At 30.0% G+C, this 24,164-nt stretch overlaps 1 protein-coding gene across 3 annotated transcripts in view; it reads left to right on the forward strand.

Moving 5' to 3' along the window:
* The window catches only part of RTKN2 (rhotekin 2), an 80,334-nt gene that overhangs the window by 14,091 nt on the left and 42,079 nt on the right, over positions 1 to 24,164 (forward strand). For 2 of the 3 annotated variants that reach the window (XM_037495897.2, XM_054689956.1), the window contains exons 3-6: positions 7,339 to 7,397; positions 12,309 to 12,362; positions 13,685 to 13,802; positions 16,195 to 16,392. In XM_037495897.2, the coding sequence (XP_037351794.1) occupies positions 7,339 to 7,397; positions 12,309 to 12,362; positions 13,685 to 13,802; positions 16,195 to 16,392 (429 nt within the window). Of the gene's footprint in view, positions 1 to 7,338; positions 7,398 to 12,308; positions 12,363 to 12,836; positions 12,880 to 13,684; positions 13,803 to 16,194; positions 16,393 to 24,164 lie in introns of those variants that run through there. The other variant, XM_054689955.1, reaches the window with a different exon arrangement.

Raw genomic sequence — 24,164 nt, forward strand, 5'->3', positions numbered from 1 at the left:
AGTTGTTTTCTAACATACAAAAATTATTAAGAACATGTTTCAATGTATAGAAAGTCGAAAACAATTGTGCAGTAAAAATCAATATATCTACCACCTAGGCTCTATAATGTTTTACTGTACTGTTCACCCATCAGTTCATCTTGTTTTCTATGATGTAATATAAAGTTTTTGTGTGTGTGCAAGTGTGTGTGTACATACAAATATACATTACTGTGATTGTAAAGTCAGAATTGTGTTTTAAAGTTGCTTGAAATGATCTTTTCTCTCTGTATAATAGTATTGACAGCTTCATAAATAGTCACTTGTTATTTGTTTCAAATTGCTTTTTATTCTCTTTGAATAAACTGTACTTTTTGGGTATATTGTGTTTCTTTTCTCCAATTCCCAGTTACCTCTGTCCCCGCTCCAAGAGGCAACCGCTGATGATTTTGTCTGCCATAGGTTTTGCCTTTTTTAGAACTTAATGTAAATAAAATTGTCCAGTATGTATTTTAAGCCTTCTTTCTTCTTTGAGATTCCTCATGTGTTAGAATGTTTCAGTGATTTGTTCCTCTTTATTGCTAAAGATTCCACTATCTGAATGTATCGTCTTGCCACTCCCTTACAGGGTTGATTTTTCAGTTTATTCCTACTTTTGGCTGCTTGCAAGTCCCTTGAGGTAATTTTTTCATTGTGAATTGCAGCCCTTAGTATTTTAAAGTGTCCTTTTGTTGTCTGAGATAATGCTTTTGGACCTGAATTCTATAACAAGATCATATCCCCTGCTTTATTATTGTGTGGTATATCTTTGCTCATCTCTTTGTTTTTCACCTTTGTGAATTACTTTGTTGATGGTTTGTTTCTTGTATTCACCCCAGAGTTGGATTTTACATTATAAGCCAATTCAAAAATCCTAAAATTTTACTAGAGAGTTAAGTGTATTTACATTTACATACTTCTATGTTTGGTCTCAGCTTTGTCATATTCTTTTATATTATGTGAACTTATGTGTAATGTAATTATGGTCTATCTTTACTATTTTCTTGGCTCTTTTCATTTATTTATTTTAATTTAAGAAGAGTTTTACTGGCCACAGTAGTTACTACAAATTCGTATTAAAAAACTATACTCTGATAATTTTATAATAATCTCTGTTCTATTTTGTTTCATATTATGTTGTTTTTCTGCTTAAAATATCATTTCTACTTGTTAGTAGGATCAATGAACTTGTCCTTTTTTTCCCATTTCTACTTTTTTTTAAATCCTTCTTTGGATACTATTTACATACTGATCTTGCTCTTGCATTTCAGTTTTTGCTTTAGTCATTTATCTGGCATTAATTATACATATGTTCACTACCTATTTTTTGGTTATATTTTCTAATTTCATCTCTTGTTTGGATGAAGCTCCCGAGCTAGTAAATTCCTCAATCTGAATGCAGTTATCTTCATAATTTGGGGTGTTTAAAGAGTTTTTCATCAGTGTCACTGCTAAAAGATTATCATGACTGTATATAAAATACTTGGCCAACATTTTTGTTCTTGGAGATTCTTGAAAAGTTTGTTCCATTGGTTTCATGTTATCAACAAATTTAAGGTCTGGTATTCTTCCCTCTGTAAGTGATTGATTTTGTTCCTATGTAAATAACTTAGTCTTTGTGCCTGGAGCCTGAAAACAGTTTTCTATATCTTACAGTCTGATAATTTTGCTAGGATATGTGTAAGACAAGACTCACGTAGGCCCTTTTATTATGAAGATAATGTCTTATTATTTTAGAAAGATTTTCTTTAGTTAAAGCCTACAGAATAAAGCATATATTCTATCTCATTATTTTAATTTTCTTATCTAAGAACTCCAATTGCATAGAAGTTGGATCTTCTTTGTCCTCTATGTCTTATCACTTTCTCTTTGATGTTTTAAATTTTTTATTTGGTTCTTTTTGTTCTCTTCCATTATGTCCTTCAGTGTATTTTCAGTTATGTCACTCCATCCTTGCATGCCTTGTGTTTTACTCTTTGTTTCAGAAATGATTTTATTTTTTCCAATTTCTTTCCTCTTTTATGTTTTTCTTCTTTTTTTTTTAATATATCTATATATTTTTTGTCCTTTACTAGTTTCTGAGTTATTAAATTTCAGATTTCTGATTGCCTTTATATTTGCAGTAGTGTATCTAACTACATCTATATATTTCGGAGTATTGTATTACTGTTTTTTGGCTACTTTATATGTAGTCATGTGTTACTTAAATAAGGCAAGGATACTTTCTGAGAGATGTAATGCATTGTTAGGCATTTTGTCATTTTGGAAAAGTAATAGAGTGTAATTATGTAAAACCCAACTGGTATGGTCTTTTCCACTCCTAGGCTATGTATACAAACACTGCCATCATATTTCTGTCCCTTGTTGACTGAAACACAGTTAAGTGATACTTGACTATATTTTGGAGAGTAATTGGTGGAATGTTTTTATCAGCTGAAGTAGTTTGATTCTTTCTACTTTAACTTTATACTAGCTTTCTGTAGATGTTTGGATCCTTTCTTTTGTTACTAATGAAATATGAAGGATATAGGACATTCCTGGGGGGACTGATGGTGGGGGGAGGAGAAGAAGGGTTTACTTGGTTTCTTAGTTCCAGAGTATTTTTGTTTTCAGAATTGTGAAGAGCAGTTTCTGTAATAAATGGTGCCTTTGGGAATGTTGGCAGGTTTAGTTTTCTCATTTTTTGATACTATTTTGTTTCTTAGGATTTTTACTTTCAACTGAATTTGCTTTCTTTTAATGGTTAAGCCTTCAAAGGGTATTTCTCCCATTGTCTCTTAACAAAACCACCAACTTCTGAGCCATAATTCTTTTGGATCCCCTTCCTCTCAATTATCCAGTGAACAATGTTAATGGCATCCACCATGTCTTATATGCACTTTCTTTTCTTCTTGTGGAGATCGCAAGTTAATATTGAGTTTTGTAGTGGTACCTGATCCAGTAACTGACTTTAAGGGTTTCAGTTAATTTGCCCAAGTTTGTAGTCTCTGTTTTGTTATGCTGTAGTTGTGGACTGTTGGTGATTTTTTTTTTTCCTTTCCTTATTGACCTGAAGATCTTTGTAAGATGCCTGAAAAGATTCTAATTTTGTTGGCTACTGTTATCTGGAACTAGGGATCAAACTCAAAATTTGATCACTTTTAACAAATGTTTTAATGCCTCTTGCAATTAAACTCCAAGTACTGAAACTAAACAAAACTTAATCCTTGTATTTATATAACATTGTTTCAATGATAAAGAATACATTTAAAATATTATTTTGTTCGGTAGCTCTGAAGTAGATGATGTTTTCCTCATATGATTGCTGAGTATAAACATTCATTAACGTAGCAATCAATAGTTATTAAAAACTAAAATGCAAACCCATGACTTTATTCTAAATCTGTCTGCTCCATTGAAATGACTGTATTCTATTTGTTTCATATAATATCCGTTAAACATTTATTGAGTGCCATAGCATATACTGAGCTGTATAATGGGCACTGGTGATTTAGTAATGACCAAAATATATAAAAAAAAATTCTCAAAAAAATATAAATATATATAAAATATATATAAATATATAAAAATATATAAAAATACATTAAAAAGTTCAGATTCTACTTTCTTTTATTTTTTAAAATTTAGTTGTAATTGACATGTAAAATTTTCAGTTTCAGGTGTACCACACAATAGTTCAATATTTGTATTTATTGTAAATGTTAATAAGTCTGGTTAATATCCATCACCTTACATTGTTACAAAAATATTTTTTCTTGTGAAGAAATCTTAGAGGCTTTCAAATATATAATACAGTATTATTAATTATATGACCATACTATACATTATATCCTGTCTTTTTTTGATAACACTTTAGCAATAATATTCTCCCTTACCCAGTCTACCAGTTTGTCTCAATTTATGAAATGCTTTATTTGGTTTTGTAAAAATGACACTAATCAAAGTCAATTATAGTCAAAGTCAATTATACTATACATTATATCCTCCTGTCTTTTTTTGATAACACTTTAGCAATAATATTCTCCCTTACCCAGTCCAAGAGTTTGTCTCAATTTATGAAATGCTTTATTTGGTTTTGTAAAAATGATACTAATCAAAGTCAATTATAGGGCCAAATAATGCAGATTATTCAACATATTTGTCATTTTGAAATGCCCCTTAATGTGATTGCTGGTTTCTTATACTCCAGTTTTCTAGTTTGTTGCTTGTATACTGTAACATTAAAGAAAAAAATATGTTACTAGTGAAAATTGTCTTCTCCTGGTATTTCTAAAATAAAACATTGCTGGTTTTGTTTTTAAAACTCTCTATTTTTTGTGTTGAGAAGAGTTATATGTCAGGGTTTGAAAAGAAAGCTCCTCTTCCCAATTTAAGAGGCTTATGAAGCTATTATTTTTATAACATAGCTTTAGGAGGATTTAAAATTCCATGTTAAGCATTTCTGAGTGCTTTAAGTTTTACTTATTTGCATAATAGGTGATGGATTTTTTTTAACCTGCTTTCAAATCATAGAACACCATTTAGAATTCTTTTAGTACTTCATTGAGAAAATATAAAATACTTTCATCATCATGCTATTTCTCATTGTAGCTTGGTAGTTTTGGCAATGAAATGCTATTGTAAATCCCTGTATGGAATAACAAAAGATTATAATCTGTATTTATTCAATCAATTTTAATTCAGATTTTTGAGCAAAATTCAGTAAGGTGGCTGATTGGCACCCTCTGTTGGTCATTTTATTTACCTACAGCCAGAAATGTAAGTAATAAAATAAAGTTAAAAGTTTGTCTTTGATATTTTTATATCTTTTAAATTAGCATTTACAAGTCTCAGCAAAATAATGATCTAAACTAGGAATAAGATACACCATTATTGAGCTGTGCTTTTGTTTAGATAAATTTGTGGTTATTTGTTTTTTCCTCAGGCTGGCTCTCTAATTGTAGCATTTAGAATTGGCATTAACATTGCAGATTGTCAAACAAGTATTTATTTACTGTAGCAAACTATTAGCTACAGTCGCACATTATTAAACAGATAATGTTTTAACAATTTTATTGTCAATTTGGATTAATTAAGAAAACATCACACTTTAGCACTCTAAATAACAGTTTGAAGTTAATTTGAATTAAAAATAATTTAAGCTTTGGAAAAAAATAAGGCTGAATTACTTTAGTTTATGTCTCCTTTTTAAAGACAGATTTAATTTTTCTAAAAGATTTTATGGTTAATTAGATTTACATTTTAATTTGATAATATTTGTATATAATAAGTTGTTGACTGGTCCTGGAAATGCCTATGCAAATAGCTTGTAATTATAGAGAAGAAAGCTGTACTCTGCCAGGTGGTTGAATAATTTGGAGGGGAAATTTTTTTTGGTAAATATTCAGCAAGTTTGTTCTTGGTGGTTCTAATATTTCAGAATTTAACTTGCCTGCCAAAGCCTCAAGTTAAATCCAATTTAATAATACCTAATGGACCTCAGCTTTAGCATAATCTACAATCTATTTCATAATACTCAAATTACTCACCATATTGGAGTTTCCTTGTGATTTTTTTCACTGAAATAAATATTTTAAGAATTTATATTATGTACTGCTCCTATAGAAGATCTTTTAAACAAGATTACTTACAAGTGCCTACCAACTGCATTTATATTGTATCTTTTGTACCAATTTGTGGAAATTGAAATTTGTGTTTGGTTTCAAGTGTGTCTCTTAGTATGTTACTTTCATCAAAATATGCTAGACCGTTTAAATTGAGCTTTTCACTCTGTGATGGACTAATAATAAGAAAGCTAGTGTTCTTAATATAACAGATTAAATGTTAGTGTAAATATTAAAATAGATTCTTTAATATTTATGATTCAACAAAACAGTATTTTGAAATATGTACTTTAATTTTTACTGAGTGATTTCCTATTTTAATAAAAATCCAAGTGTAACTATAAAGTAATTAGTTTTCTGAGAATTTACATCTTTAAATCTATAATACTTTTAGGTACATCTAATATGCAATTTATAAATACCATATAAATGTCCCATATAAGGTTATTAATTTTATATCTCTAAAGGTTATTAATTTTACATCACTAAGGTTATTAATTTACATCACTAAATTATTTTAGCTCATTTAAAATATATTTCTTTTATATTTCATCTATAACATTTGTGTGCTAAGTGCATTAAGAGTAAAAAAAAGAGTATGCTGATACATTTTGTTTTCAAATTTGGATGCATGATAATGAATATATATGTAGTGTTTTTAATATACTGAAATGCAGTGAGAATCGTGTCACAGTCTTCTTCAAACTTCCACCTAGTCTTTCTATAGAAGCTTTTGTAGAATTAGACAGTTTTCAATAGAATATTTCAATCTAATCACATATTTTTGAAGCACCTCATTAAATTAACCAGCAGTTAATTAGCTAACCAGTTTAGAGGTCCCTCCCTTCCCCAACCCCAGATAAAGTACAGAGGATATTCTTGGAAATGCTGCTCTACAAGATATGGAATTCTAATCTTTAAATACAAGTATTTAGAAAAGGATATTGGACTCAAAGATGGAATTGATTGGTCTAATAAGAGATTACTATTTTGAAAGTTTTTTTTATGGTAATAGTATATTCTAAAATCATATTTTGAAGTATCTTATATTCCAATAATTTATTATGAAACTTATTTCTATTGTCATGGTAATATTTGCCTCTCCAAAATTAATACTCTCTATACAGAGTCACTCCCTTTCTTTTCCCATCTTTTAGTTCTGCATTTGTTTTAGAGTATGTATGTTTATGTGTTTGAGTGTGTGTGTATATATGGAATTTCAAGAAAATATAATAATGATATTACTACATATAAATATATAGCAGAGATTAATTTTTGATATTGGTCATTTCCATAGGTATAAGATACTCCTGGGCAGCAGGTTCATGATTAGGAAGTTGATTAACTTTTTGAGGCAACTATAATTTGACCATTTAAAAATACAATTTGTGAAATAGTGATCTAAAATCACCTGAGACCTGGGAAAATATTATATATCTTGCTTATATATGTAAGTGATTACAAAAGGCTTTATTGTAGGATAAGCAGTATATAGTCACCAGAGACTATAAAGCTTATATTAAAAAATCAAAGAGAATAATTATATTTTAATGCATTGACTAAAACATCTCAAAGTTTGAGTCAAGTAGTTTATATTAATTGAAAGTCACTATTATTCACGGATATGTGTGTATTTAATATTTAAGCATTTGTCAAATATTGTTAAGATAATTGGTTATTTTGAAAGATCTTTCATTAGTTTTTTTTCTTTTGACAGTGATGTGAGTTATGAAAGTAAAGAACAGTCAGCATGTAAAGGAAAGATTGCCATATCAGGTATGCTATAGATGGATCACTTTTATATTGCTGATTTAATTCTATAATGTTCTAAATTTGGTAAAATTTTTAAATCCCCTGTGTCCATTCTTTTCCTTCATTATATTTTGCATACCTCTATCAGAATATTCTCAAACACCATTTTCAACATTATATTCTATATTTGTATAAAATTTTATGATTTGAGAAAATGTTCATATGTGTTACATATACAGATTTCTCCTCCATGCAGCTTTTTTTTTTTTTTTTTAAAGAAAGGTAGGGTACTTCTCTTTTTCTACATGCTCAGAGTTTGCAAGGTTTCCTGCAAGTTGCTGAGCTGGACTGCCTCTCCATTCCTTTTCTGCCCAAGACTTTCAATCATGATTATAATGTTAGTGTAGGCTTGAAGTTCCATGCAGGTTGGAACCATGTTTGTTTTGTTCACTGTATACCCAGGATCTAACAGTGATTGCACATAGTAATTGCTCAGTGGATAGTGAATGGATGACTGCTCTTTGTTGCCTATAGGATAAAGATCAAATATTTTCTTCTAGAATTTTCCATTCTGACCCAACTTTTTCTAGCCATATCTCCCACTTCCTCCATACATAAGGTTTCTGCTTTTGCCAGACTTTTTTCTCCCTGTTCTGTCCACATACGCCATGCTTCTGACATCTAATTAGGTCTTAAAATAAATATATTATATTTAGGATCTTATTGTCATCTTTAAAGCTTTCCCTGTTACCATTCCAGCTAGAAATATTTCTCTTCTGTGAATTCCTAATACAGTTAGGAAACTCTTTGCCACTAGATGGCACTTATGCTGTGTAGTCTCAGTTTCTCCAAAGTGTTTGGGAAACTTAAAGACAATGGCTTGGAGATACCACATAATGAAGTGAATGCTTGGCTGACTCATGTGTATGCCAGCTAGATAATGTACCTTTTACAAATAATATCTCATCAGTACTTTGGGAAACAACAGACCTCCATTACACCTTAAGTAATAACTAGGTTGTTTCATTGGCCAAAAATCTTGTTCTTAAGCTCCAGGGTGTCTGCTGCTACATTTCAGGCCCTTTTACAAGGAACTGTTTTTCGAAATGACTTTATGGATAAACAAAAATTATGGATATTTTGGATTAACAAAACAGGGAGGATAGACCTGAATTTTACATAGGACATAATTGTCCTACATCAGAGGAATTACCCTCAGCAAAATAATTCTTCAGAAAAAAATAATTGAGCTTTATAAAAATCTGTTGCTTTTTTAATAGTTGTTTATATTCATATATCTGCCTTTCCCCTTATAAGACTGGAATGTTTTTTGCATCCTTGTGTCCTTTCAAAACCAGTTACTTTTATATAGTAGTTGTTCACTATATACAATACATTTTGATATGAATAAATAAAATATAGATCTTTAAAGAGGATTTTCTAAAAATCCTAGACATGTCCCCCCATTTTCTGTTTCTGATGTGGTCCCACTCAGTTCACAAATGAAATATGTTAAATTGCTGTGGAACACTTGAATGATACAATAGAGTTAATATATGTTGTAATTTCATAATAGTTTGCAACAATTCATGAAATCAACATTAAATGTTCATTTCGAAGAGTGCTTAAGAAAAAGCATTTTAAGTAAAAGAAAAAAGCTTTTCCTGACCACAAATACTCAAGTGTAGAAATTAAACTTATTTCTGCATGTGTTCTTTCTTTCCAAAAGATAATTTTAAATTAAAGAACTGAAAGTCTTAGAAAATGAAATACATATGTAATTTCTTTTCATCTTTGCTTAGACTTAATTATATCTTGTCTGTATATTTATAAAAATAAAAACAAAGAAAATTAAAAACTAATTCACTTTAATAAATCCATTTTCTTTGACATTGAGATGAAAATGTGACTTTTGTTTTGGTCAAAATGAATATTTACAAGAAAGTTTCATAATGTTTCTGAGATTACTTTGATTGCCAGGAGATCCCTGGATTTTCCACTTCCAGTTTGTCCACCCACTGACCACACACTCAAATAATAATTGAGGTTCATCCTAATTGCTTCTGTTAAATGCCAAATAATTGCATCATGGTAATTTTCTAAGTTTATTCTCTGACTTGTAATTCAATGACTGAGGCCAAATCAGTCCACAAAGTGCCTCAGTTTAGACAGACCTCTAGGCCCTAATAGCATCAAGCTAGCTGTTTTATTATGACTCTCAGTTTACCATTAAAACCCAATGAAGACATTTACAAAAGAGATAAAAGTAAGAATACTGTAAACTAACACAATCTGTAAGGAATGTCTATTTGAAGCTGAATTAAGAAGCATAGTTGGTGCATTGCCATCTGAAGTTGATAGTAATAGGGAAATAGATGAAAAATAGATGGGACTTATCCAGCTTTCTCTTCTTGAGGACTGACATAGCTAGGCATGGGAAAGGGTAAGAATGACCTATAGGCTATAGTAAAAGAGGTCAGGGTCCATATTCCTCCCAGGATAGTATAAATAGTTAATACCACCCTAATAGAAGAAGAACAGCTGTGAACAAGAACAGTTGTGAAATGAAATGAGTCAGCAACTGTGGTCAAGCAAGTGGTCTCTTTGGCAGGACATCGGCGAAGTAATAATTATAAAACAATAAAAGCAGCCCATTAAAATAAAAACAAAATAACATGTTTATTACATCAATATAATTAACATAGTTTTAGAAATTATAGCTAAAATAGTATGAGAGATGAAATTACTAAAAAGAAATAGACAAAGTGAACATTATTGGAAAATAATAGGTCACAGACATAGAAAAATCTCAGGAAATTTACTAAACCACTACTTGCATTAATAAAGAATTATGTGGAAGTGGCTGGATTCAAGATAAATATACAAAAAATAACTGCTCTCAGAACCAGCAATAACTACTTAGAAAATATGATAGCCAAAATGATTTCCTTTACAATGAAAGTAAAAATGATAAATATTCCCAAGAATAATCTTAAAAGGTAAACGTAATTATATTCTTTGTAAAGACAGAATATTATAAAATCATCTGTTCCCATATTAATTTGGATAATAGAACGCTAATAAAGTATTTTAGAGGAAGAATTTTGACAAAATACTTCAAAAATTTACATAAAGAAATGAACAAAAAGTTGGTTTTGGAAGGATATATTTCTGACAGTAAAATATAAAGGTTAAATGGATATAATAGTATGTTATTTGCATTAGGATAAATAATAATTGATAAGTGATTCAACTAGATCTGTAACAGAGATAGCCAAAGAATAGGGACTTACTCAATATGTGTGATAACATGGCATCACACATCACTGAAGAAGAGAATGCCGAACAATTATTCTTGAAAGAAAATGTTTTTACCTCACATACCCCAAACTCTCAATAGATAAATAATTAACTTTTAAAAGAATAAACTGTAAACAATATAGTGAGAGAGAGAGAAAGAAAGGAGCCATGGATACAAACAGATTCACTTAAATGACGACCAATAATATATTAACATTTTTCTCATCAATCAAATAAATGCAAATTTAAACAATTCTGTCTCTTGACCAAAATTTAAAAATTGCTGATGAGATATGAAGTATTGGCCTGTGGGAAGACCTTAGTAATTTTTTTTTTTTTTAATTAAATCTGCTAAAACAGCAGGTGAGAAGGCCAGTCACACAAACCTTCTTGGTTGGACAGGATAGAGATAAAGGAGTAATAGGAAGCTTTTCTAGAAAAAAAAAAAATGGAAATGGGCATTAGGAACCTTAGTACTAGAACTCTAAACAAATAAAGTAGACAAAGAATTATGGGATCTGAACATTGAAACACACAGATGTAGCCATAAACAGTTTATGTTCTAAGGATTATAATTATTTGAAAGTGATATAATTAGTATGTTTGAAAAATTTGCACATAAACTTCTAAATGTAATAAAGAAATATCTTAAGCAGGAATTTTCCACAAATAAATTAAAATTGTATTAACATTTGAGTTACTTGTAAAAATTACATGACTTATTTTTGCTGAATAATTAAAATCATCTTTGCCTTTGAGATCTCTACTGTATATGTTACAATTCATACATCTTACTCTAGGTAGAATCTTGTCCTCTAACTTTGAAAATATATAGATAACATAGGAATCCCAGGAACAAAATTATAATTTCAATTTCTAATATTAAAAGTAAAGGAAAACTGTCGGAAACTAGGATGGAAAAATTTTGTTTCACAGCTCTAAATTAATTTCTGAAATACTTCAGAGTTTGAAGACTGTGAATGAGAAAAATGTGTTTAAGTTACTTTTAGAACATGCTTACTTTTTGGACTTAAAGAATTAATGCATTTTCCCTTTCAGTTTTATTTCTTTTATAAAATAAATATTACAATTTTAACATGAAATTACAACTTCTTTGGTAGACAAGTTAAATCTTAATGAGAAGAGCCTTGATCTGCTTGTTTATTTTTTTCATCTGTATAGTTTTATAGTGGTTGAAAGTTCTAGAGTCCTTTCTACTTGTACTATTCTATGATTTTAAAATGTGTTTAGCTATAAAAAATAGAAATCCAAAATAGGAATTCAACACTGGGCTCCCACACTTCACCTATTTTAAACATAAGTCACAAAATGAAAATGGCGTGATATAACCTTATTACAGACCATAACTGGTAAATTAATTTCTTGAATAATCAGTAGGATTTTTTAAATTAAATTAGTTAAATAAGATTTGCTTATGTAAATTATTTAAATACATGTAACAGGCTTTATATTCCTCATTTAGGCTATTTTTAAGAAAACTATCACTTGGGTTAGAATATTTAAATAATAAATTTTATTTTGGTCAGAATTCATTATATAATTCAGAGGTTGATTTCACTTTAAGAAATGAAATTTACCAGCATTATCACTTGTTATTTCTTTCCCCCTCTCTAGATATTCGAATACCACTAATGTGGAAAGACACTGATCACTTCAGCAATAAAGAAGGTATATAAATATACATACTTTCAATTTGTAATTGAAATATTTTCTTTAGTATATAGTAAACTTGTGATTATTGGCAGAAAAAAACTTCATACTGCCAAATGATTTAATTTGAAAAAGTGAGCAAAATCCTTAATTATTTTTCAATTTTTAGTAAAATGTAATTACTTGATACTAATTAAGATAATACATATCTATTGTTCTTTTAGTTGTTAGGAATCTCTACAATGTCAGTAAGTAAGAGGTAATGGGAAAGAAAGTGTGGAACAAAGATAATGTTTATTTAGGAATAAAGGCAGTATTTCTTTTGTTTGACCAGAATCTGAGGTGCCTTTCTGCCTTATTTTTGTTGCTTCAGATTATTTAATAGGATGTGAGAGAGAAAGATTTTCAGGTTCATCTGATTTTTGTTCCTTTCAGCATTTTATGGCTTTATGTAGTCTTCACAAACCCATGTATTGCTTAGGTCATGGAAATTAACCTCAGATGATTCCTAGATCTGAGATGCAAAGCAGAAAAGGTGTGTTTAATCCTTTATCTTTCTTGTCTATTATGATAGTTTTGTTCCTTACACTTTAAAAACTGAATCACATTAAGCATAATTAGTTTTATATGAAAAATTCAAAATCAGGTTAGTATATTTGTTATTCAATTAGGAAATATAATTTACTTTACAAAGGAATACATGTGGGAATTGAGTACATTTTTCTGATTACTATAGAGAATAAGTTTTTCTGAAGTACTGCATTTCTCAATAATGAGACTAAGCCCTTTAACCACCTAATACTTTTTTAAAACATTACCAAATTAAAAGGCCTAGCAGCTATGTTTTTTGTGTTCACATGTCTACTTTTATTGTTTTTGTGGTTTCCTCCCTTGCTCTTAGTTTGTGGAAAATGTTTTGCTGTTATTAATGTGCCTACTCTTAACCTCTTTGAATCGAAAATGTTTTTTTCTCACATAGATTTGGAAACCAAAATGAAAGAGGTAATAGTATATATGATAATAAATTTGTTATTAATTAAAGCTTAAAGAGTTTTCTAGGCAAAAAATTTATGAGTTTGGTGGTTTCTTTAGGCTGCTTGAGAGGCCTATATTTTTAGTTTTAATTCCTGATACTCCCTGGTTTAATCATTGTGTTTTAGTTGGATAAAGTATTAGTATATGCTAGCAGAAAAATCAATATAAAAATCAAGGATACAATGTTTAATGTGTGAAAGAATATAAGACTATTAACAAGTACTTGAGTTTTTTTTCAAGTAGTTTTAGATATATATATATTTATCACATAGATCATTGCATAAAATGTTGTTTTTCTTCTCTAGGGTCACAGCGCTATGCCATTTTTTGTTTATTCAAAATGGGAGCTGACGTTTTTGATACTGACATGGTGATTGTGGATAAAACAATCACAGATATATGTTTTGAAAATGTAACCATTTTGTAAGTGTCTTTTAATCTTCACAGAACGAAAATCTAAAATTCTACCTTTTAAAAATTATTGAGTAATTTGCATTATTTTTGAAGCATTAAAAAAATCTTTATTCAAAAGAAGTCCACTTCAGCATTTTAAATTTTCCAATGTAAAACAAAATAGAAATCTTGTAATATTAGTAGTAAATATTTGGCTCATGGGATATAATAACTTCTATAAATATTTATAGTTTCATTATTAACTAACCTGTGAATACAGTGGAATCTCATTTTAATAGCATTTGATACAGAGTGAATTGGAACAGAAAGCTCATTTTGTATTTCATGTAGTAGATTTAGTTACATAAATACTAAAATAGTATGTTTTATTTATAATTAGTCCTAAAATATATTGTATAGGAAAATCACTTTAGCAAAAATCTGAGATTTTTTTCTTATAATAAAAAAAATTATAATTTTTTAATAATTTTTCTTATAATTCTTTTTTTATAATTTTTTAAATAATTTTTCTTATAATTCTTTTCATTCTTGACTGCAAAACAATAGAAAGTTGGGTTATCCTCAAGACCGTTTTTATCGCCCATACTCCTTACAAGTTCAATTTAGAGATTCAGAAAGAACTTAGGTAGACATAGAAATAATTTTTAACTAGCATAAGTTTCTTCTGACCCTTCAAAAGTTCTGTTGGTCTAAATCTCTGTATCTTGGAAATTGAAGAGTACTAGTTTTGCCACTTAAATAGCATTAAAAAATGTATCACAAGCCATGTTTTATAGCTTCTGTCTAGTTTCCCATAAGTATTTCTGTAATACAGAAAAATAAATGCATTGCTCTGAATTAACATTAACACAGGTCTCCTGACAAAGCTTTGTTGAACTATAGGGGATTATATTTAGGATTCTTCAAATTATTGCCAAATAGATAAATGAGACTCAAAAAAATAGCTTTTTTTAGTATCTGAGTATATTTATTTCTATTGTCAGCAATTGCTGATAATTTTTTTTTCTGTCAAAATCATCCTGTTAATGGACTCTTTTCACATCACTTTGCTCTTGTTTGTTTTTACCACAAATGCAAAAAGCATAGTTTATTTTCAGAAATAAAGAACAATGCAAGTTACTTGGGAAGAAACATGATTTATAGTTAAAATTCTGTAAATATTTAAAATTGTTCTAAAAATAATTGCTGACAAATGTTCTAAATGTTTAAAAATGTGCTTTTTGTTATGATTGTTTTTAATAAGTATTCAATATTTATGAATCTCTGGCTTTACTCTAAATATTGACATTTGTTAGTCATTACCAGGAATACTGTATGTTTAAAAGTTACAACATAAAAATGTAAAAATATCTGCAAGTTATTCCTTGGATTCATCCAAACTATAGATTGGCCATTGAAATCTTTAAAAGTCTTATGTTGCATTTTTTAAATATCTGAGACTGATGGATTCCCTGTCTGCAGGCAGCATCTACTACTGATAGGCCTCTTGCAGTTTTAAGTACATTTTATTGTTAGTAACATTACCACAATATTTTATAGTAAAGGTACTTCATTATCTGTAAAAGGACAAAGACAACCTTAGCATTTGCTAAAATTACAGAATTTCTGCATATTTATTTAATTAATACATTGAATATCTTTTGTACTAGCTTAAGAGTACAAAAATTTCCAAGACAGCACTCTCCTTCAAAGAGCTCATGCCTTAAAGTATAACTCTGTATATTTTTGTTTGTTTATTTTCCCTCATATAACCAAGTAGTGAAATGCTGTTTATAGTTATTAAGTACAAAGGTGAGTGTAGTTAGGTGAGACATGGTAGTAAGTGACCCTTTATGAAAAAGAAATGAAAACTTGAGATTTTAGCAGAAGAAACCTTTTGTTTGTTCCTTTTTATTTTTAAACCTTTTTTTTTTTTGGAGGTGTAATCACTTCAAGAAACCACACTTATAGTTAAATACCTTAAAAACAGCTGTATTAAAGGAATGATAAGGCGAAATAATACTGGCTACAAAATGATCATGGTATTTTATTCTTTTTCTTTAAGTGAGATGGATGGATGGGTGCATGGATGGGTGGATGGATGGGGAGAGAGAGAGATAGATAGATAGATAGATAGATAGATAGATAGATAGATAGATAGATAGATAGATAGATAGATGATTGATAGACAGACAGAAAGACAGAGATTGCCCTAGTTTAGAAGCTGATAATCAGGTCTAGAAGTTACAATGACTCTTTCAGCTTATTTAGATATTAAATAAGTCCAGATACTGACCCATTAACATAGGTTAACATAAACCTATTTCAAATGCTGTTTTTAAATGTTACAAAATACAAAGGATGTTATAATTCTATTTTCTATTGAGTAAATTTCTAATGTTACAAATGTCCTTGTTTTTAGTAATGAAGCAAGTCCAGACTTTCAAATAAAGGTGGAAATATATAGTTGCTGTACAGAAGTCTCTTCTATAACCAACATACCAAAAAAACTAGCAAAGAAACTTAAGACATCTGTAAGTAAAGCTACAGGAAAGAAAATAAATTCAATACTTCAAAAAGGAGAAAACGAAATATGCTCATCTTTCAGTTCTGCTATTCCGTAAGTTTTGTAATACAGTATGTATAGTGACATAGTATAATTATATATTTGTGACATTTTAAAGTATTGTATATGGAGAATATGTTTATACTTTAAATAGAAAAGCATCCTGAAGCAGAAACAAAACTTGGTTGTCTGACATTTACCCAGCTGTGAGGTATTCTTAATACCTTCCTTTGAAGGTAGGAAGTTGGGTGACAATGTTTTTAAGGATTTGGAATTCTGACATCTACCAGAAAGATGAAATGTTTTTCTTGAAAAGGGACTATCTACATGTCAAAATATTTGCTGCATATCAGTCTGCTAATTGAATTTCTGTGTTTGTCATGCTTTATTCTTATAGCCTTAAAAAATGTTTTATCTCTTTGTAACAAAATCGCTTTATCATACCTAACAAAATAAAAAAAATAAGTTATTAATATCATTTGATTTCCAATCTGTATTATCTCGGCTCTGATAAAGTCCTCTTGTAATTTGTTTGTACAAATCAGGAACCAAGCAAGGTCTACAATGTTGGATTTAAGTGAGTCTTTTAAGTTTCTTTTTATCATTAATGACTTCCCATCTACTTCTTTTTCCTTGGCATTATTTATTGACAAAATCAAGTCTTGTAGAATTTACCACATTTTGAATTTAGTTGGTTGTATCTTTGTGGTCTTTTTTAACATCTTTTTATAGCCTTGTATTTTCTTTAACTTGGTGGTAAGATCCAGAGGACTGATTAAGTTCATTTTCTTTTTATGGCTGTATTTCATATTGATTTTACTTCTGTCCTATTAGAAGACCTGTCTCATGTGTAGTGATATTAAAATTGATCTTTGGGTTCAGGTGTTGCTCACCTGATGATTGTGAAGTTCTCTATCAATCTTTCATTTAATGGTTTTAGCAATCATTGCTGATCATTCATTATTCTACTAGGGATTTTAATTTATTGATTTTCTAAATTTTTCCCTTTTTTGATTAAATATGGATTTCTCTCAAGAACTGTCTTCACAAGCTTGCTGGATAAAAATGCAAAAAAAATAGAGAAAAATTACTTCATTCTTTTACTTACCCAGTTTTAGAATAATAAATTGATATTCTAGCAACCGTGGAGGTGATCAATATTTTGTTTTATTTGAACTTTTGAATTTTCATGTGCTTGTATTTTAATCTATTGTAGTTGTTATTTTCTTTGAAGCCACAATTGTTCCTAATTTCATCAGTAAGAAACATTTCAGCTGACTCCTACATCCTTTTGAATCTCTCAGTAGCTTCCTTGCTTTCTGACACAATAAGAGGTCCCATATTCATCTTGTATTTTTTCTGCCCACACTTGGAATCACTATTTCTTTAAGAAACTCAGATTTCTTCCAGTTATGTTCTTTAAATATTGTGTTGTTGCTTTACAAATAGTTTTGGGTTTATGTTCTTGTGAAAACTGTTAAATCGGTCTATATTCCTAGAATGTCTATACAAGTCTAATAGAATTTACTCTTAAGCATGTCAATAACTTTACTACAATTTCAAAAAGCAAAATATTTTAGGTATAGAACTTAGAAATGTCAGTCATCGAAGTGTAATTAAATTAACTTCACATCAGGTATATTGCATGTGAAATGTTCCTTGGGAGTCTAGCATTGCAACTTTTAGATCTATTTTGATTGAGACTGATTCTAGAAATACATTTTACATTATGACTGAGTGCATAGCGACATAATAGTTTTCATGAAGCAGTACTTAACCCTTGCTCTTTACAGTATTATCAGATTTTAAAAATTCTAGTTATTTTTAGTTTTTAAAATGCTACTGATGAATTATTAAACTGATTTCATGCTCCATGAATGGTTCCCATCCACTGAAAAAGAATCATAGGAGAAATAATTCTTTTCTAATATTAATGCCATTAGATAGAAGGAAGGGATCCTCATTTTATTTTCTTCTTTACAATTAAGACCATCTTAAAACTTTTCTAGATTGAAATTATATGCTGGAAATTGCTTAAATTTAACCAAGGCATAGTAGAACAATTTCTTTTTTTTCATGACTAAATGAATAATTATAGTTTTTGGTTTAAACATACATTTTGTTTATTTTTTTATTATTTAATTGAGGCATTGGTTTACATTGTTGTTTGTATTTTTTTTTAAAGATTTATTTTTTTAATTTATGCATACAAGAGCTGGGATGTGGGCCAGAGGTGTTGGGGGTGAGAGGATTCACCAGAGACAGAGTGGGGAGCAGAATAGGCAGATTGACTGAAATATATTGCTGAGGGGAGCAGTGGGCAAGACAGGAGAGGTCTGCTGCACCATGTGGGTCAGCATCTTAGACAGGGATTGAGCTCTTGCTGTAGTGGTTGCCTATAGCTTCATAGTGCTGAGACTTAACCCCTTACACCACCAGGGAGGCCCCTGTCATTTGTATTTTGAAAGTACAGGATGCCCTCTCTTCCAGTGATGTTACCTTACTACTCTTACCACCAAAGAACCCATAGTCTACCACTATAGTCCATTGTCCTCTGTCCCTATTTTGAGCTTGTCCCTCTGCCTATGAATATTTCACTTCTATAGTCAGCTTTCAAGGACTAGTCTTTTATTTTGGCTTTATCTGACCCTTTGTTTACTTTCTCTGTATTCCACATGTAAATAATCCCGTCCAATATTTGTCTTTATTTTTTCTGACTTATTTCACTTAGTATAATCCTGTCCACCTCTATCCATGTTGTTGCAAATGAAATTAGTTCATCTTTTTTGATCTCTGAGTAGTATTCCATTGTGTATATATACACATCTTCTTGATCCACTCATCTGTGTTTGGCACTTAGGTTGTTTCCATAGTTTGGCTATTGTAAATAGTGCTGCAGTGAACATGGGAGTTCAAGTTCCCCTTCCAATTAGTGTATTTGTATTCTTCTGGTAGAAACCTAGGTGTGAAATTGCTGGTTCATGTGCTAGATCCATGTTTAGTCTTTTGAGAAACCTCTATACTGCTTTCCATAGGAGTTGGATCAGCCTATATTCCCACCATCCCTCCTTTTTCTCCACATCCTTGCTGAAACATAAATTTTAGAATTGAAAGAAACCTTAGAGATAATCACCCAATTTTGTCATTTTAAAATTTTAAGCAGGAAAATTCCCAATTTAAAAAAGACAGGACTAGTAGTGTTTCTTATCTAACAACCTGATATACCTTGGACAAATTATACTATTCCATGGGCCTCAGCTCTTTCATATGAAAAGTGAAGATGTTTAGACACAATCATTTATTTTTAGAACTGTCCTTGGAATCTAGAAAACTTAAATAAGGGACCAGGAAAATGAATATAAGAAAGTGAAAATCAAAATCAACAAAAAACTATGAACCAGAGACACTTTTTGGGGGGTGGGGGGTGGGGGGTGGGAGGGGAAGGATTGGGTTCAGAATGGGGGGTTTGCAATTGTATGGGGGAATATAAAAATAAAATTTATTATTTAAAAAAAAAAATAAAAGCCATTTAGCTGTACCAAAAATTTAAGATAAACCAGGCATATACTAATCCTCTAACAGCCAAATGCAGATGTTATTGAACATAACTTTTGCAAAACATGTTTTTATTAAATGCAGTTTTTAACTATTAAAAAAAAAAAAGAACTGTCCTTGGAAACAGTTTTAGGGATTTATATACCTTTAAAGCATTTAAAAACGAGTGGACTATGCAAATGACTTAAAACTTCATTTTTTGGCAATGAGACTTAATTTTTTATTCTGTCACTTATTATTTATTTGACCAAAGACAGATTACTTTCTGGGTTTTTTTTCCCTTCTACAAAGGGGAATACTAATATTATAAAATCTTAGGATCATTGTGAGATTCAAAAAGATAATTTATGAACTTACAATATAGTAAACATTTAATAAAATGTTGTTCTTCCTATTATTGTTGCTATTTTTACTATTCCCATGCAAGTGCTTTTTCTGAACTTTTTATTTTCAAACTCATGCTAAAGCATTGCGGTTTAGAAGCTTGCGTTAGGATTATGAAGTATAGACATATATTATAAAATTTAAAACCATTGTTTATAATATCATAGAGAAGATAAGTAAGTAATGTTAGTTAGGACTTGTATTTAATCTATATTCCTCTTCAAAGTCTAGAGAAATGTTTGAGGATATCATTATTGGTATTAAGATCTTTTTTAATAGGAACTGACATGCTTGTATTGAAGTGTTCATTCTCCTATTCAGACTTGTCATCGTACTTGGTTTATTCCTGAGTTCAAATACTTATTTTCTTTATGACTATTCTTGTGAAATTTAAATGCTACTTCTTTATTTATACCATTGAAGTTGGTCAAAAGAGTAAAACCTTTTACATTTCACTAAGATGTGTTCTAATACCGGCATTCTGTTGATCTCCTAGTGTGAATCCAGAGTATACTAGATTAAACCCATAGTCTAGACTTAGTCTTACCTGATACTCCTTAACTAACCATTTCAGTACCATGATAGGAGTTTGAGAACAGCATTAGTAATTAGAATGCATGAAGGGATCAATTTTGTTTCTTTAGTAGTGATTTAGTTCACTGAGAAGATTGTTAATATAGTTTTTGGTTATTAACCAAATCAGGCATAAAAGATCAAATTTGGGCAGTATATATCATCTCTAATAATATGGCATATGAATAAATATAATTCTTCTTTCTGACAAAAGAGTGTAGTTTTTCAGATAACCATTTAAAGTAGTCATGTTTTTCTTAATAGCATATTTGGATGGCCTCCCAAAAATTGTATAATAATTGACTTATTTGATAAAAAAATGTAGCTGATTAAACTTTTGGGAACTTAGTATTAGGGTTGACTATAAGGAATGAGTGTAATGTTTTAGTAAGAAAATGTTTTCCTGACAAAAATGTTTTAGAAGTGAGATCATTGTTGGTTTTGGAAGCACAGGCATTGTAATTAGTCATAGTTTTTAAATGAAGTAACTTGAAATATCATCATAAAGTATTGTTTGATCTAAAAGAAGACAGTGAACATTTTTGGTAATTTTTAGCATGCTCCCTGATGTGATTCATTTATTCATTTTATTTGTACAATTTAGCTTACTGAAATTCCTTAAGCTAGATTTTCCCAGTGCTTCTAATAACTGAATTAACTGTTAAACTCCTTGAAAACTACTTAGTACATTTTACTCCATTGTGTAAATATACATCATTTTAACCAACCATCTTAAGAAAACAGGTAAAATTGAGAATGATTACTTGGCAAAAAGTTATATTAAAAAATAAGCTACTGTATTACATTTTAAAATAAATTGAAGTTAGAAAACAAGTATCCTAGAATAAATGGATTATTTATATTAAAGAACAATGGTGTAAAGAAGTTTGGCAGTGTGAAAAGTGATGCAGTGTTTAAACATAACTAGGGAATTACTCAGCTATTGAGTATAATTTATTTACTCATTCATTTAGTCATCTTAGAAATGATTATTCATCAGTTACACCATGTGGTACATTGGATTCAAAGGCTAATAAGTCATGTTCCCTACACTGAAAGTTCTAGCAGTGGTATAATATGGTCACTATGCCTCTGTTTCAACATGTTTATTATTTTATTACCAAAGTAATAAAAACTTGAGAAAGAATCTAGATGAAAAAAATTTTATTCAGAGTTCAACCACTTTAAATACTTTTTATTATTTTAAATTAATATTTCTCTTCCAGATTTTTGTAGTACTTATCTTTGGGAGATATTTAGATTATCATAATTACACTATAAATTCAACTTTCTCTGGAATTGTTACCCGGTGTTCACATAATCATTCTTTTTCCTTCTCAATTTTTATTGATTTGCCACTTGTTTGCATATCCTATGATTTTGGAAGTACAGCCTTCATCTGTGTGCATGCCACATTCATGCTCCACCAAATTTCCTGTTCTACAACCCTATTACCTGCCCTCCTCTATCTTCACCCTCCATCCCCAATCCCTTTGGTAACCAGTATATTTTTTCACAAAATCTAAGAATTGTTCTTGTGGTTTTGCTGATTTGTTTTCTTCTCTGGTTTCTAGTCAGAAACTATCTGGTGAACTGTCTTACTTTCTGACTTACTTCATTTAGCAGAATCACCTCCATCCATTCATCTTGTCCCAAAAGGCACTATTTCAGTTTTTTAAATAGCTGAGTAGTGTTTCATTGAGTCTCTGTTTTACATCTTTTTAATATACTTATCTGTCAGTGGGTACTTGGGTTGGTTCCATAGCTTGGCTATTGTAAATAATGTTGCAGTGAACATAGAAGTGCAAATTTCCTTTCAAATTAGTGTTCTTGCATTCTTTGAACAGATAGCTAGGGGTGGAATTGTTGGATCATATGGCTGATCTATTTTTAATATTTCGAGAAATCTCCATACTGTTTTCTTTAGAGGCTACACCACACTACTTTTCCACCATAGAGTATGAGGGTTCCTTTTTCTCTACATCCTTGCCAACACTTGCTGTTTCTGGTCTTTTTGATATGGGCCACTCTCACCGGTGTGAGGCGGTATCTTATTGTGGTTTTAATTTGCATTTCTCTGAATGATAAGTGATGATGAGGATTTTTTTCATGTGCCCCTTGACCATCTGGTGTCTTCTTTGGAGAAGTGACTATTTAGCTCTTCTGCTTTTTTTTTTTTTTTTTTTTTTGGTTGTGTTATTTGTTTTCTTTTTGTGGAATTATATAAGTTCCCTGTCAATGTTCTTAACTATCATTTCCTTGTTAAATGTATGGTATGCAAATACTTTCAAAAAGTAGAGTGTCTTTTTGCTTTTGTGATAGTTTCTTTTACTGTGTGGAAACTTTTTAGTTTGTTATGTTCCCAGTTGTCTATATTCTTGTTTCTCTTGCTGTTGTAGAAAATTCCACAAAAATATCTCTGAAGTCTGTGTCGTGAAATGTTTGCCTATCGTTTCTTCTATGTATAGTGTGGTCTCAGGTCTTACATAGAAGGTTTATAAACATTACTGAAATTCATATGAAGCCATAAAAGTCCCTGAATAGCCAAGGCAGTTCTGACAAGCAAGGAGGAAGAATAGTGGTATCACACTGCCAGACTTTAAACTATATTGCAAACATATTATAATCAAAAACACTGTGGTACTGAGCAAAAGCAGACAAACAGACCAGTGAAATAGAATTGAGAACCCAGAAGTAAACTTATATCTATATGGACAGTTAATCTACAATGAAGGAACCAAGGGAAAATCTGTTCAATAAATGGTATTGGGAAAACTGAACAGCCACATGCAAAAGAATGAAACTAGACCTTTGCCTTACATCAGACATGAAAATTAGCCATTTATTTTTGCTTTTGTTTCCCTTGCTACTAGAGTTGTGTTTCCAAATACTTCTGTGAAGTTGATGCCCAGGAGTGTATCTCTTATGGTTTCTTTTATGTATCTTATGGCTTCTGTTTTTATATCCACACATTATTATTTTAATTACCATGTTTCCTATAATTTGGTCTATCATAATTTATTTATCATGCTTAGGCAACCATTCTTAGAAGAGGTTATCAATAACTTTTTCATATTGTTATTTTCAGATGTGTCATTCATTAGAAATAGGTAGTTGTCTTAATATATTTGCCTTAAAGTACCTGAAAAAACATATTTTAAACATATTTTGGTTACCACATAATTTTAGCTTATTCTGTCTCATAAGTTGCTTTTAAATATGCTGTCACTTCAGTGAGCTAAGTGCAAATAAATGCTCAGCCTTTAATGTAGCTGCTTCTTGTGTACAAGAATAGCAGTATTTTATATTCCACT

The sequence above is a fragment of the Talpa occidentalis genome, unplaced genomic scaffold (assembly GCF_014898055.3).
Source record: "Talpa occidentalis isolate TD23 unplaced genomic scaffold, MPIMG_talOcc4v2.1 talOcc4.8, whole genome shotgun sequence".
NCBI lineage: Eukaryota > Metazoa > Chordata > Mammalia > Eulipotyphla > Talpidae > Talpa > Talpa occidentalis.